The 14742-nt window shown below is 48.4% G+C and overlaps 2 protein-coding genes and 1 pseudogene across 2 annotated transcripts; 2 read left to right on the top strand and 1 right to left on the bottom strand.

Moving 5' to 3' along the window:
* Positions 1-2471: 2471 nt before the first annotated feature.
* On the bottom strand, positions 2472-9296 carry PHB2 (prohibitin 2). Its single transcript, XM_017814851.1, has 10 exons — positions 9131-9296; positions 8965-9049; positions 8810-8889; positions 7969-8153; positions 5770-5899; positions 5191-5294; positions 4688-4765; positions 4086-4162; positions 3850-3855; positions 2472-3037 (listed from the first exon to the last, which is right to left on the bottom strand). Exons 1-10 carry the CDS (start codon positions 9255-9257, stop codon positions 3007-3009), a joined length of 903 nt encoding a protein of 300 aa, XP_017670340.1. The 5' UTR covers positions 9258-9296; the 3' UTR covers positions 2472-3006.
* Positions 9297-9500: 204 nt separating this feature from the next.
* EMG1 (EMG1, N1-specific pseudouridine methyltransferase) lies at positions 9501-14558 on the top strand. The gene is made up of 6 exons (XM_017814836.1): positions 9501-9652; positions 9733-9834; positions 10834-10975; positions 11369-11427; positions 13274-13423; positions 14230-14558. The coding sequence occupies exons 1-6, from the start codon at positions 9515-9517 to the stop codon at positions 14341-14343; spliced, it is 705 nt and encodes a 234-aa protein (XP_017670325.1). The 5' UTR covers positions 9501-9514; the 3' UTR covers positions 14344-14558.
* LOC108497314 lies at positions 11617-13219 on the top strand (annotated as a pseudogene).
* Positions 14559-14742: the final 184 nt, after the last annotated feature.

Here is a 14742-nt window from a genome sequence, read left to right on the forward strand (position 1 = left end):
AAAAGCTGCCACAGCCTAAAGCAAGGCATACCAAGGATTAGCTTAAACTCTACCTGAAGCTTGAAAATGGAGACATCTTGTGGAGCAAGCTCAGATTCCTGAGAACCTCATTTGTGTTCAAATCCCTGAACTTATTGTGTCCATCTACAGAGAAATCAGACTGAAAAAGAACTTTCATGATTGTACATCAAGAAACGCAGCACTGAAATGAGCAGTCTACTTTACACAGGCACTGTTAGACACAATTACTTTAGGGTGGCTACTTGAAAATGTATTTTGAAAGCTGGTTCAAAAAATTTTTGCTTCCTTGATGTTGCAAGTAAAAATATGTGGGTATTAGTTATGGCTGTGACTGCTGTTAAGTTTAAAATCAAGAATCCATAAATTACATCTTTCATTTAGATGTCTCATGCTCTGCCTTACCAGAGAAAGAGGTCCCTAAAGGCCTCTCTTCTTCACTGGAGAGTTCAACTTGGAGTTGTTTGTAAAAAGAGATGGTCTCATGGGTGGCTGTCTTGACCATCGTGACCATGAAATATTTGAGCTTAAAATCTTTGGTGATATAAGAAAAACTGTCAGTAAAGCTACTCCCCTGGACTTGGGGAGAGCAGACTTTAGGCTACTCAAGGAAGTAGTCAGTAAGGTCCTTTAAGAGTCTGCTTTTGAGGACAGTGGGGTACATAAAAGCTGCTTACCTTCTAAGGGCTTTCTTTCAAGAGCATGGGAGCATGCAATAATCATGTTCACAGATTATTCTGAGTTGGAAAGGACCCACAAGGATCGTTGAGTCCAACTCTTCAGTGAATGGCCTGTAAGAGGATCAAACCTACAACCTTGGCACTACTGGCATCATGGTCTGACTAGCTGAGCTAATCACCAGGTCAATGTATCAGAAGTCAAGCAGCTGAGGGAGAAGGCTGGCTCTGCTGAGCAGGGATCTATCTCCTTCCACAACTTAGTAGAAAGTGTGTGGACTTTGGAAACAAGGACAGGCTAAATGGGAGGACGACAGACACACTACTTGCCACTATAGAGAGCAAATCTGTATGACCCAAGCTCAGCTGAAGCTGAAGGGTAAGACGAGGGTTTTTTAAATATGTTAACAGCGAAAGGAAGACTAAAGGAAACATTGGTCTGTTACTTGATGAGGTAGGTCACCTCATCCCCAAATAGTGATGGAGACATTAGTGCTGCTTTCAACATCCATGATGGGCCCTGGGATGCCTGGAGCCCTGGGCTGGACGGCCACAGCTTGGGGAGTCATAAGCTCATGGCTGACTTTGAACTTGAATGGGATTTGCTGCTGCAACTGAACACAAAAAGTCTATGGGGCTCAAAGGGATTCATCCTAGGACACTGAAGAGTTGGCTGATGTTACTGCAAGACTTCTGGTATTTATCAAAAGCCTTGGGAATCTGAAGAGGTCCCAGTCAACTGGAAGCTGGCAAATGCTGTCCCAGTTTTCAAGAACAGCAGGAAAGAAGACCTTGTTAATTACAGGCCTATCAGTCTGGCTCTGGTACCTGGTGAAACTGTGGAAGTTATTCTGGGAGTTATTGAAACAGACTGGAAAGACAATGGTTGTTGATCAAAGTCTGCATGAGTTCTTGAAGGGAAAGTTATGACTTACTAACAATAATCTTTCACAACAAGGTTACCCACCTAGTAGTCAAAGGAAAGGCAAATGAGGGTGTTTTTTTATTTTAGCAAAGCTTTTGATTCTGTCTCTCTCTGTATCCTGAGCAGTGCTCAGCCTGCAGCTAGACATGCACATAATACAGGGGGGGAACAGTTGGCTGAGGGGTCAGGCTCAAAGGGTTGTAGTAAAAGGGGTAACATCTAGCTGGTGGTCAGTCACTAGCAGTGCTTCCCAGGGTTTTAGGGCCTGTTCTCTTCAAAGCTTCTCTCTGATCATATTTGTGGGTCCCTTCCAACTCAGGATATTGTATGATTCTATGAATGTGATACCTCCAAGTCCTAAAGCTTAGTATAGGGCAGCCCAGTGAGACAGGGAGGAAGCTAGCCCTTAAAGCAAACAAGATCTTGCTGTTGAAATCCAAGCAAAAAGAATTAAGTCAGTGGAGGAAGATTTGTCTTATATTTTTGGCCAGGAAAGCAGTATGCATACATATAGACACACACACACACACACACACATATATATATATATATCTACACACACAGTGTATACACATATATGCTCCTGTGACCTGGAAAAGCAGGTAAACCTACACTCACCTCTAGCACTTACAGTTGGCTAAGAAACCAGCCCTGGTCACCCATGCAGTTGTATGAGCATCCACACCTCCTCATTGTCTTCCCACCCTGTGATCAACCAGTGAACAGGAGCGTATTTCTCTTGTTCCTTTCCCTTCAAAATCCTCATTCTGTTTTCAACCAAATAAAATCTCCATTCCACCTCCCCCTTTGCAACATCTTTTTTCAAGCACTAAGCACACTTAGACACAATATAAATTTGTTTTTCTTTTAATTTTTACAAATGTTTGAAAGCATCACTGAGCAGGCAGTGACACAAATAGATATTCCAGCAGTGACAGGCACCCAATGAATGGCATTTTCCTGAATTCAGTCCCAGGTTCTCTTGGGATCAAGAGTGAAACAAAATTTACTACAAAAGAAAGCCTGGTGCTGATGGCAGCAGAACTCCCTCACTTGACCAAAAGAGAATTCTGATATCCTACAGAAATCTAAAGATTAATGAAGATTAGAGGCAAATTACTCTATCCACGTGGGTTAATAGCAGTCCCTTGTCTCCTCTCCAAACTTAACCAGTGGGGTGAGGAAGGAATTACAGCTGCCTACAGGCAAAGCCCATTCCTGTAACAGGAATCACCACAGATGGAGCAGGGGTACAGGGACCAAATCTGGCTACTGGATTAAAAACTTCAAAGTGAGGGCAAACAATGCTAGTGGAGGGAGTTCAAAGATCCTCACTCTTATCTTCTGCTGGTCAGCGACGCTGGTTCTAGGAGTCTTTAGCTTCTTTCATTTCTTTCCTTTGAGTAGGAGACTGTCACTGAAAGGGAGACAGACAGGAGTCATTAGTTAGAGAGCACAAGCAAAGCTGAACCAGCCCCTCACTGCGGATTTTAGGGTGTGGGGTGTCACGCCCAAAGGATCTGGACTTCCAAGTCCTTCCTACAGGTATTTTTTTTCAAAGCCCCTTAAGCCTTCTGGAATGAGTAAGACAGAATCTAGTCAGAGGTGACAAAGAAGGATCTTCTCAGAGATCTCACAAAGAAACCAGCTCTGGTTTCCCTTCTCGATTCTAAGAAATCTAAGCTTTCAGCTACATCTTATTTTAGCTCAGCTGGCACTGCCTTTTTCAGTAAACACTGGATAGATTAGGCAAAGCCACGAAATTCCCGCCAGCTCTGAAAGCAGGAAATGGAGATTTCTAGCATGGACTGGAAAGCTTTTGGAGAGTAATAAAAGCATCTTTCCTAGAGATCATTAACCCAAACTAACACAAATTCCTATGATCATCAGCCTGCCTTCTTACAGCCCTCTTTGCCACAAACACAGGATGTCCTGTAGACGTGTGATAGATCAGAGAACGCTCCTCACTCCTGCCTTTGCCATGCAAGGTTCCTTATGGGACACACATGGAGCTCCAATTACTGAATATCTCCTACTTGATGTAGATGTTTGTGTGGCGACTGCAAGGAAAGCTTCAAGCTTCACATCACAAATGGGAAACGAGGTAGAGATGGAATAAACCTTCTGGGGCCAAAAAGGCCCAAGCTAGAAACATCCCAGGCACCAGGCAAAACAGCAACATCCTTGTTCCAAGTACTAACAAAATTATCAAAATATATAGAGCCTTACCTTCCTCTGTGTCAGCAGATGCAGTAAGGGGTGGAGGGTGGGGAAGAAGAAAAACAAGAATAAGTTGATTAGATTTAACAAAAATCTCCATTTCCACAGTAAGAATGACTGCTCCCTACTTGGCTGTCTCCTCTGGCATCAGGCTCCTCTCAGAGGAAGGATCCTGAGGGAGCTCCAGAGAGGGGACCAGCTTCCAAGGTAGGGTGCAGACAAATCCAGCCATCCAGTCCCTTTACCTGGTGAAGCCCTCATCCTGCAGATTAAGTACCAAGTTATCTGCTGTGAGATACACACGGTTTTGTGAGGCAGCAATCTGAAAGAGAAATCCATTATGGAGACAGCATAAGGGACTATAAATGCACATGGGGGAACAGCACTAGAAACCTATCTCCCCCTCCAGATACAGCACTCCTGTTTTATTTCAATCGATGCAATTCCCCAAAACAACTCTGTAACTTCCTGACTTCCATCCCAGAAGCCATCAGACTTTCCAGAAGAAGTGCTCATTCTGTCTCTGCCACAAAGACCTTTGATCCCACATTTATCTGTCCCCCCTTGTCAGCCTGCAGGGAACCAGGAGCTTTTGGTGGCTGCAGCTGAGTGTGGGTGATGGAATCTGATGTAGATCTGGCTTTATCATATGAAGGGCATGAACTCTTAGCCTCACATCTAATTGCAGATAATCTTAAACTCTATCTGAGCAAAAACAGCTGGGCAGGAACAAAGACCAGGACAGGGCAAATCACATTCGCCTTAAATTCATCACGTGGCCACTGGGCTGGGGGGACAGCACAAGGACTGCAAAGGACAAAGGGAATTCCGTGCGCCAGGTGCTCACCGTTTTTGAGATGTTTTGAGCAGCTCGGATCTTACGTAGCTTGATGTAGCCTGGATTCCTGCTGAGAGCTTCCCCAAGGTACAGAGGAACAAAGTTAAGGAAAACCTGCAAGCAGAAGCTGCCTGCCCTCCAGGAATTCTTCCTAAGCCATGTTAAAAAACATCTTGAGGGCTAAAAAGAAATCTCTACCCCAATAACATGGGCCTTTGGGCAGGCATGTTTTTCCTTCCCCAAATCAAGAACATTATGGATTATGGTCCAACACAGCCAATAAAAGTTAAACCTTATAGCAGGGAGCGAAGGCTCATGATCTTCTCTGCTCTGACCTGCAACCTCAGGTGAACCTCACTCCAGCCAACTGGAGAAGTGGGGGAAAAAATAACAGTGACCTACTTGAAGCTTTCATCCGATCACAGTCTCCTGAGCGTGAGCTCAGTGTGACGGATTCTCAGGACTGTCAAGCTCAAAAGCCACGTCCCACAAAATCTCCCAAAGCAGGATATCATCTTGGCAGCTGTCGCTTCCCCCTCAGCCTGAACTATCTTCTGCTTCTGCTCCTGCTTGGCCTTCTCCACCAGGAACTGGGCGCGCTGTGCCTCCTGCTGGGCTGCAGGGAGAAGGGACACATGCATTGGAACCACATCGTGTCTTCTGAGCCATCAGAACCTGAGAGTGGAGGCCGAGGGGCTCTGCTTCCGAAAGAACCTATGGCATTCTGGGACCATATCCAGAAGTACGAAATGTATTTGAGTGCACCTTACCTTAAGTAAAGTCCATGGCATCCAGACCCTCCACATGTAATCCCCACAGGAAGAAACATATTCCCGGCCTGAAGAGGAACCCTAGCCTTGGGAACTCAGTCCCTCCAACAGTCTATCCTATCAGCTATGGCCCAAAGCTTTCTGATAATACTTATAAAGTAAACCTGTTCAGCTCCATTTCTAAGAAGGCTGGGATTTATAACTCTGTACCTGTACTGATACAAAAGCAGTGACACAGTAGCCCAAATTCCACCTCCTTTTTTAATAATTCAGTGAAAGGGAAAAGGCAATCCACCCTTTTCAGGCACAAATGGAACTCACCCACTTGCTTAGCCTCCACAGCTGCTGTGTATTCACGACTGAAACTAAGCTCTGTGATAGCCACATCATCCAGGATGAGGCTGAAATCCTTGGCTCTCTCTGTCAGTTCTCGCCTAATGAGCAGGGACACCTGAAACACAAATACAGCAAGAAGAGTAGTACCAAGCACAGGGTGTTCCTGTGCACTCCAGAAGTGAAGGACAACTGCTCTTCACAGTGTGGGGGGAGACATTGCCTAAGCCCAGCTCCAAGCCATGAACATCAATACCGCCTCTGAATAACACCGCGTATCCATAGCTACACATCACATTTTCAAAACTACATTACAGCTTATTTATAGTCACTACTATGCAATTAACATTGCAGAAATAAAAAACCTTGAAAGCATCTTTGGCTTTCACATCCTACCACATCTAGTTCCACAGTTCCCACACGTTTTGGCAATAAGCACTTCCTTCTCCACCTTGAACCTGTCACTGATTGCAGGCTGTCTTCTCATAATTGTATTCCAACATGGAAAAAAAGTGACCACACAATTTGTTACTTTTCTATTGTGGCCACTCCACTCATTTTAGCCACTTTGGATGGGTGTTGCTGCAAGATATTTTGATTTATTAGACGTTTAACTTGCCAGCACCTTTTTCAGGCAGGCTGACAAGTCCTGCACTAAAAATTGACTTAAACAGAAACTATTGCTACAGTATCACATGCTTGGCCGGTCTAGCATTTGCTTTTGCTCTTGCTGCAGCTGTTTCTGAGCTGAACTCGAAAATAATGACACAAACCTTCACTGTGTGAACTGCAAGTGCCTAACTACATAAAGGCACTTCATTTTCTCCTGATTATCAACCCCTGCACTACACATCATTTCACAGTAACAAACACTAGTAAGGATATGTGAAAAGAAGGCAAATCCAATTCAGTTTGTTCAAAAGTTTCAGAGATCATAGAATTATTCTTCTCTAAGATCACAGATGCTTAACAGCCTTTGCTGTCACATCATTTCCACTCATTCTCTCCACACGTGAGGATGAACAAATCCCCCCAGTGCACACTGTGTAGACGAGCACAAAATCCTGAAGTCCCTGCTATGGATCAGTTCTCATAACAAAACCTGGACACTTAGTTCCTATCTTCGCTTCTTTTGTCATGGATCAGAAACTACCTAAGAGATGCTTTGTACTTCAGCTGACAACTTTTCCTTTTTAGCACTCTACTGATCCTGCAGGATCCCCTGTAAAGCCTTTGAAAAGAAAAGCAGCACCTCCTCTCTCCCTCAGCTGCCATAGGTGATGAGCACTCTCAGAATCCCTGGCAATCAAATTACCACAACATAAACTTTCAGACACAGGCATTTTTAAGCTAAATACTTCTATTATTTAGCAACACCCCTCCCCCAGATGACCCTCTAATCTTTTTCTAATCAGTGTGTGCAGGGGGGGTTACAAGAGGATGGATCCAGGCTTTTTCTTGTGGTGCCAATCAATAGCACAAGAGCAATGGGCAAAAAGTGATGCACAGGAAGTTCCACCTGAACATGAGAAAGAACTTCTTTACTGTGCAGGTGACCACGCACTGGAACAGGTTGCCCAGAGGATGTGGAGTCTCCCTCACTGGAGATACTCCAGAACCATCTAGACACAATCCTGTGCCATGGATGAAGCAAGATGACCCTGTATGGGCAGGGAGGTTGGACCAGACGAATCACTGTGGTCCCTTCCAACCTGGCACATTCTGGGATTCTACACAGAAGTACTTGCTACCCTTCTGTAGCATCCATCACTGACAGGTTAGTACTTTAACTGCTCATCCCCTTCATTTTTTAGACCCTTCAAAACTGTTTAACTTGCTCTGACAGACATTCTGAGACCCATCAATAGCCAGGGAATATTTTTTTAAAGCCAGTTCTACTGTGAACTGTGATGTAAATCAGCTCTCCCTCCCCCACCTCTCCCACTGCGGTACAGTTTTGTCCTCATGTACCGATGGGTCCAGTCTTCTTCAGAAGCAAATGATACAACCTTAGTATTTGCACTGGAATCGAGCTGCAAGCAGGGCACAGCACCATGCTCTTTCCACTTGGACGCATCACCCATCAACCTAAGACATTTCTGCTTTACCTGTTACAACACTCCCCACACCCACAGTTCAGCAGTTTCTTTGTGACCTGAGTGCAAGCCTGCCCCAGGCAGGGCTCACCTGTGCTCTCTGTGTGATGAGCTGGGAGGCGTTGAACTTGGCCACAACGCTCTTGAGCACCTCGTTGACGATGGAGGGCAGGACCCTCTCCTCATAGTCCAGCCCCAGGCGCTGGTACATGCTGGGCAGCTCAGCTGCGTTGGGGCGCGTCAGCACCCGCAGGGAGATGTTCACCATCTGCAGGTCTGAGAGGGAGGAGAAGGGGAGAGGTGAGGGGCCTACAGGGAGACCAGAGAGCAGCCCTTCATTAGGGACTGTAGTGATTCACCTTTCATGGCTAGGCTTTGCAAAAGAAGATTTGGGAAAAAAATTTAGGGCAGAACGACACTCAGGACATCCGCTATCCACAGAATTGAGCATGGTTCTGATGTTCCAGCATGCTAGAGTTGATTTGGATGCACCGTTGGAGGCAGGTGTATATGCCTTTGTCTTTTAATCTTTGTATGACTGCATTTGTAGAAGATGGCCGTTTCGACCCTCGCCCGGCTTTGCAAATGTGGGTAAGGCCTTCGAGCCTGCGCAGTGGATTAGGTGAAACACGGTATGCGCGGAACTGAACCCACCCTTTAATACTAAGGTTAGGAAGGAATTCTTTATAATAGCTTGGTGAGACACTGGCACAGGTTGCCCAGGGAGATCGTGGATGCCCCATCCCTACCAGTACTCAAAGCCAGGCTGGATAAGGCCTTCGAGCAACCTGGTCTAGTGGAAAGTGCCCCAGCCACGGGCAGGGACTTTCAGATCTATTCTAAACCCCTATCATCCCTTGATTCCATGAAGGGGACCGGCGCTGAGGCAGGACTCCCGTCCCCTCCCTCTCTCCCGCCTCGTGGCCTCTCACCTTTGGAGCCGGTGGGGGAGGAGATTTTCCGCGGGCGCGCTCGGATGTCGTAGATGATGGGATACTGGAACCAGGGGATCCTGCGGGAGGCGGAGAAGCGTTACGGGCGCGGACACCCGCGGGGCCAGGGAGGGAGCGGGGGGGCCGTGCCCTACCTGAAGTGCAGCCCCTCGGCCAGGATGGTGTCCTGCTGCACGCCGCCGATGCGGTTGAAAAAGATGGCGCGCTGGCCGCCCTCCACTGCGAGGAGAGAGTGGGGGCTCGGTCAGCGCGGGGGGACGACGGGCGCGTGGGGCACAGGGGGGCGGGGTGGGCACTCACCGATGAACACGGACTCGCGCACGCCGTAGGCCAGGGCGCCGGCGCCCAGCAGCAGCTTGAGCGCGGTGCCGACGCCGCGAGGCCCGGCCGGCAGCCGCCCCGCCAGGTCCTTCAGGTTCTGCGCCATGGCCGCGCCGCCGCCGCCCCCGCCGGGAAGGACACCGGAAGGAGCCACCGCCGCCGCGTTCCGGCGAGAAACCGCGGCGCCGGGAGCGCCGCCACCGCCCCCTCCCGCCCCCGGCGCCCGCCTTCCGGCGCGGCGAGCGAGCGCTCCGGAAGCGGGTCCGGCCGGAGCCAGATAGAGGGCGCGCCCCGGGCACCATCTTGGGTGGCCGCGGCGGACGGGGCGGGGCCAGGGCGGGGCCGGCGGGGCGGAGTGGCAAAATGGCGGCGCCCAGGCGGCCACGTGGGGACGCGCAGGGGGGTGAGAAGGATGAAGGGCTCCCGCTGGAAGCGAAGCGGCCCCGCGGGCAGCGGCGGCTCCTGGTGGTGCTGGAGGGGGCGAGTCTGGAGACTGTGAAGGTGCGGGCGGCGAGGGGGTCCGGCCGCGCCGCGGGCGCCCTCGTCCCTCGCCGCCCAACCTGTCCGTGCTTTGGCCGTAGGTGGGGAAGACGTTCGAGCTGCTCAACTGCGACAAGCACAAGGCGCTGCTGCTGCGGATCGGCCGGGACCCCGGAGAAGTGCGGCCCGACATCACCCACCAGGTACTCGCTGGGCCCGGCAGCGCCTGTGCCATCGGGGCAGCCCTGCAGGCGGCCTGGGGACATCGCTCCTCGGGGCTGCGGGCCTACTTGTGCTGCCGAACAGGCTGTATTTCTTTAAAAAGGAGTCTATGCAGCAGCGGGGGAAAACGTTGACCTAATTAGCAAGCAGGGAGATTTAATCCGTGAAACAGATAGCGTCTAATAATTAAGCTCTAAGTGATGTCCATGTGTTAGGAAAACAAATTTTAGGGCTTGACGTGCTTCAGTGATCTCGGACCTGGTGGGGGAAGTTAATATAGCTCGGGGAGAAGAATGTACCACTGATAATGGGCAGAATTTACTGGCGACAAGGGCATTTGGCAGGACTCCCAAGATAACGAAGAAACTAATAAAACCAGCTCAAAAATTTTGTTGAAATCAGCTCTGAGTGGGTAGAAGGTAATTCTGCCATGGAGATCTGCGACCACTGACCGAACAGAAGACAGAAACTGAGCATGGGGACTAATTGGCATGAGAAGTGGGAGAATAATTAACCAATAGAAACTAGAATACCGGGCAATAAGAGAACTATGTAACTTGTAGCCAATGAACACTAATTCCGTTGTTTGCTAAAATGTATAAATAGTTAAAAGTTTTGATAACTGGCACACATGTTGTGTGGAGGGGTGCCCCATGTGCCTCAGCACTGAATAAAGTAATGTCTGCTTTCTAACCTAGTAAATGGGTTGGAGGGTTTATTTCCTGGTTTTCAGTGACACTTGTGCCCTTGGAACTCAAGGGGCGAGTTTGGTCTCTTGTGTTGTGCATGTAGCTTTTGGGTTTAGTCACTGTTTGAGTCTGGGCTTGCTTTCTTAGCATTACAGTAGAACTCCAGTAGTCAGATGAACTTTCAGCCTTAACATCGGTCCCTTCTGCAGTCATGGGAGCTAACCCTCAATTTACCCAAGAATCCTTTCTTGTGCCTTTCTGTTTCCACTTCTGTGTGTTTTTCACTTTCAGAGTCTCCTGATGCTCATGGACAGCCCCCTGAATCGGGCTGGTCTCCTGCAGGTTTATATCCATACCCAGAAGAACGTTCTAATTGAAGTCAATCCCCAAACCAGAATCCCAAGAACTTTTGATCGGTTCTGCGGTCTTATGGGTAAGTGATTCAAAATTCATACCAGCCACAGAATAATGCAGGAACCTGGCTAAGAGAGGAAGAACTTTGGGAAAAGTCAAAAAGTGGCACCAACCTTAAAATGTGAAACTGAGGAAAAAAAGCAGAGAAATAAAACCATCCGTCTGTGATGTTCCAGGGTGCATACTCCAGCTGTGTGTTCCTTAGCGCAGTGGTGAGTGCCTGCAGGAGACTGTGCTACCAGCAAAATAACTTGCTGGTCTGTACTTCTTAAGGCTGCTTCAGGCAGTGCTGGGAAATCTAAAGGTAGACTTCTTGTGTACCTCAGCTCTGATCTCCAGGCAGAGCATGGGATTCCCCCAGCAAAAGAACTGTCAGCTTAAGTAATTTTCTTCTCTTGTTTTCTCTTGTCAGTTCAGCTGCTGCATAAGCTCAGTGTTCGAGCAGCTGATGGGCCTCAGAAGCTGCTGAAGGTAAGCATTCTTTAACTGTTCGCAGCTAATGTTGCAACATTCTAGCTCTGCATCCTACAGCGATTTAGGAGGGATTTTTGGGGAGGTTTTTTGGTTGGTGTCCTGTTTGCAGAGAGGGGATGGAGCTTAGAGGTGCGTGGGCACGGTCACTATTCCATACCACCCCGTCATTGCATGGGGCTGGCATCTGCTGTGGGAGCTGCTGCAGGAAAGGAACCCCAAACACTGCTGTCCTTGGAGCTGAGTGATCTGTTTCCTTGTGAGAGCCTGACTGCCATGGCTGGGCACTGACACTGGATAAACTGCAGGGACGAAGGTCTTGTCATGATATCGGATTCCTTGGATGGAGAATTACCTTTGTTGCTGGAAACACCAGAGAAGCAGCAGCCTAAGGAAGATGGTGATGATAATAATGTCGTCATCTTGGCAGAGAATGCTTTGCCCCGGCCAGCACATCTCCCTGAGGAAACGGGTCAGCAGGCAAGGATAGACAACAAGCAGCCAGGCTTGGCCTTCCTCGCTCAAGGCTCTCTCAAACTTGGCTCAAGTATTATGCCAGAACAAGGAGCTGCTGGGCAGGAGCAGGACCTTACTGCGCTGCTCATCAGAGACAGAAGCAAGATTTCCAGGTGAGGAAGGAATATACTGAACAATATATTGAAGAATTAATCATCATCAAGAACTGCTATGACGTAAATGTACTTTGTACATGCAGATTACCCAAAAAAGGTAGAGTGGTCTTAGATCCCAGCGGCATCCTGCTTGCTAGCCAAGATGAGACAAAGGTGCCTAAAGTGGATTACATCAACTTTTCCAAACTCATGACCCCTCGTACCCATCTCAGCAAGCTCCAGTTGTGCCTGTTCCTGGAGGAGAAGGGGGACTAAGGACCCACTGGCACGGCCAGTGCTGAGGACCTGCCGTGTCCAGTAGCCCGTGAGGAGGAGTAGGTGGTGCAAGTACTGACTCTGCCCCTGTAGGCTCACCATGCCATGGAGAACATGGAAGAGTTTGTGTACAAGGTTTGGGAATGGCAGTGGCTCATACAATCTGCTGCCTGACTGGCTCAAGGCCAAAAGTTACTTCCTGCATGGAGAGAGGCCCCCTATGCCCTCCTTCCACACCTGCTTCAAGAGCATCTTCCAGATACACACTGAAGCTGGCAACATCTGGACACACTTGCTGGGATTTGTTCTGTTCCTCTGCCTGGGGATCCTGACCATGTTGCTGCCCAATGTGTACTTCATGGCTCCTCTCCAGGAGAAGGTGGTGTTCAGGATATTTTTCCTAGAAGCAGTGCTCTGCCTCAGCTTCTCCTGGATTTTCAACACTGTCTACAGTCACTCAGGTGGTCTCACAGACTTTTTTGAAGTCAGATTATTCAGGAATTGTAGTGCTGATCACAGGGAGCTTCACTCTGTGGCTCTACTACTTGTCTTCTGCTCCCCTCAGCCAAGACTCACCTACTCCTCCATCATCTGTGTCTTGGGCATCTCTGCCCAAGCAGAGATGGCCTCAAGCGCTTTTGCTCAAGGACCTGGGTGCAACTGTGAGTAATGCAGAGGAACAGGGAAACATGATGTGTACCTCAAGGGGATCTGATTTTTGAGTAAGAACAGTCTGTAATGTTGAATTGTATATGTAATATTGGTTGCTGAATGACATATGTTACATCGTAACTACTGTGGAGAATGAGGATGGGCTGTTCCAGTCGCACTAGTTGTGAGCTCCTAGTGCAGTCTGCAAACAGCTGACAACAGCTGTTTGTTTGTTTGTTTGAAACAAACAATGGACCTAGCTATGTGGCCTTACCTCTACATCCCTGTAAACTTTCTGCTTTCTGTAGGTGATTAAGAATCCAGTCAGTGACCATCTGCCCGTGGGCTGTATGAAGATTGGTACCTCCTTTGCAGCGTCAAAAGTGACGGATCTGCGTGAGCTGGTTCCTGCAGCGGAGCCAGTTGCCATTGTAGTGGGAGCTTTTGCCCACGGTTCGGTAAGTGTGTGTATCCCTTATCTGGAGTTGTAAAGATCTTTATCAGCATAGATTTCAGTCTTGTTCTGAGTATGGAGGTTTTACCTGCCCCTTTTTTCAGGTTGGTTTCCCCCCTGCCCAGCCCCCCATTTTCCCTCCAGACAGGCTTGTCAAAAAAGGCCCAATACTGCAACACTTGGGACTGTTCTCCCTCTCAAGAGAGGGCATTAGTGAGGGCTAACAGTTGTCCTGCTGGAGAAATACTGTGCCTCCCCAATTAATGGAATCACAGAATTGTTAGGGTTGGAAGGGACCTCTGGAGATCATCTAGACCAACCCCGCTGCCAAGGCAGGGTCACCTAGAGCAGGTTACACAGGAGCATGTTCAGTTGGGTTTTGAATGTCTCCAGAGAGGGAGACTCCACAATCTCCCTGTGCAGCCGGTTCCAGTGCTGTGCCACACTCAGTGTAAAGAAATTCTTCCTCACGTTGAGGTGGAACTTCTTGTGTTTTAGTTCCATTACCCCTGGTCCTGTCGCTGGGGACCACTGGCACCATCCTCTTGGCACCCACCTTTGAGATACTTATATGCATTGATGAGATCCCCTCTGAGTTTCTCTTCTCTAGACTAAACAGGCCCAGCTCCCACAGTCTCTCCTCATAAGAGAGATGCTCCAGACCCCTAATCATCTTTGTGGCCCTCCACTGGACCCTGTCCAGTAGCTCCTTCTCTTTCTTGTACTAATGGAGATAGATGGGGCTCAAGGAAAACTTGCAGCTTGATGGGGTTTTTTTCTATTTTTTTTTTAATCCCTCTTTTCTCTCAGGTCAATGTTGACTATACAGAAAAGATGGTCTCCATCAGCAACTATCCCCTCTCTGCTGCCCTGACGTGTGCTAAAATTACTACTGCCTTTGAGGAAGTCTGGGGAGTAGTATGAGCTGCTGCTGCTACTGCTGTCATGGTGGACTTCTGTAGAGTGACTCCACGTTCCAGAAAGGCTCTCTTACTTAGGTGTGGACCTGGTGCAAGTTTCTGCTCTTGGAAAGGAAAAGCCTTCAACTTTGTCCTTGTAGCTTCTGGAGCACTGAGACTTTAAACGGACTGCCTCACTGACCCTTTTTCCTCCTATTAAATGTATCTTTTGATTTAAAAGTGCTTGTGAATTTTACTTTCTCATGCTTCATACGTGGGCAGGCCGTATCCCTTTATAGCAGGGACTTGGCCCAAATTTGTCAAGGAACTGAAATTCTTAGCTGTGCCCTCCTCACCCTGGTGTCAGTCAGTCCCGCAGAATCACCTTGCTCGGTGGCATGTGACAGTTCACACTCCCACACCA

Source organism: Lepidothrix coronata, unplaced genomic scaffold (genome assembly GCF_001604755.1).
Source record: "Lepidothrix coronata isolate B3197 unplaced genomic scaffold, Lepidothrix_coronata-1.0 Scaffold46, whole genome shotgun sequence".
NCBI lineage: Eukaryota > Metazoa > Chordata > Aves > Passeriformes > Pipridae > Lepidothrix > Lepidothrix coronata.

Excerpts from the sequence above, each read along its gene's own strand:
- PHB2 (XM_017814851.1), bottom strand. The coding sequence starts at position 9,257 with ATGGCGCAGAACCTGAAGGACCTGGCGGGGCGGCTGCCGGCCGGGCCT. Across the intron at positions 9,050-9,130 it reads GCGCGAGTCCGTGTTCATCG|TGGAGGGCGGCCAGCGCGCC; the intron begins GTGAGTGCCCAC and ends CTCTCCTCGCAG. Across the intron at positions 8,890-8,964 it reads GCCGAGGGGCTGCACTTCAG|GATCCCCTGGTTCCAGTATC; the intron begins GTAGGGCACGGC and ends CGCCTCCCGCAG.
- EMG1 (XM_017814836.1), top strand. The coding sequence starts at position 9,515 with ATGGCGGCGCCCAGGCGGCCACGTGGGGACGCGCAGGGGGGTGAGAAG. Across the intron at positions 10,976-11,368 it reads TCGGTTCTGCGGTCTTATGG|TTCAGCTGCTGCATAAGCTC; the intron begins GTAAGTGATTCA and ends TTCTCTTGTCAG. Across the intron at positions 13,424-14,229 it reads GAGCTTTTGCCCACGGTTCG|GTCAATGTTGACTATACAGA; the intron begins GTAAGTGTGTGT and ends CTTTTCTCTCAG.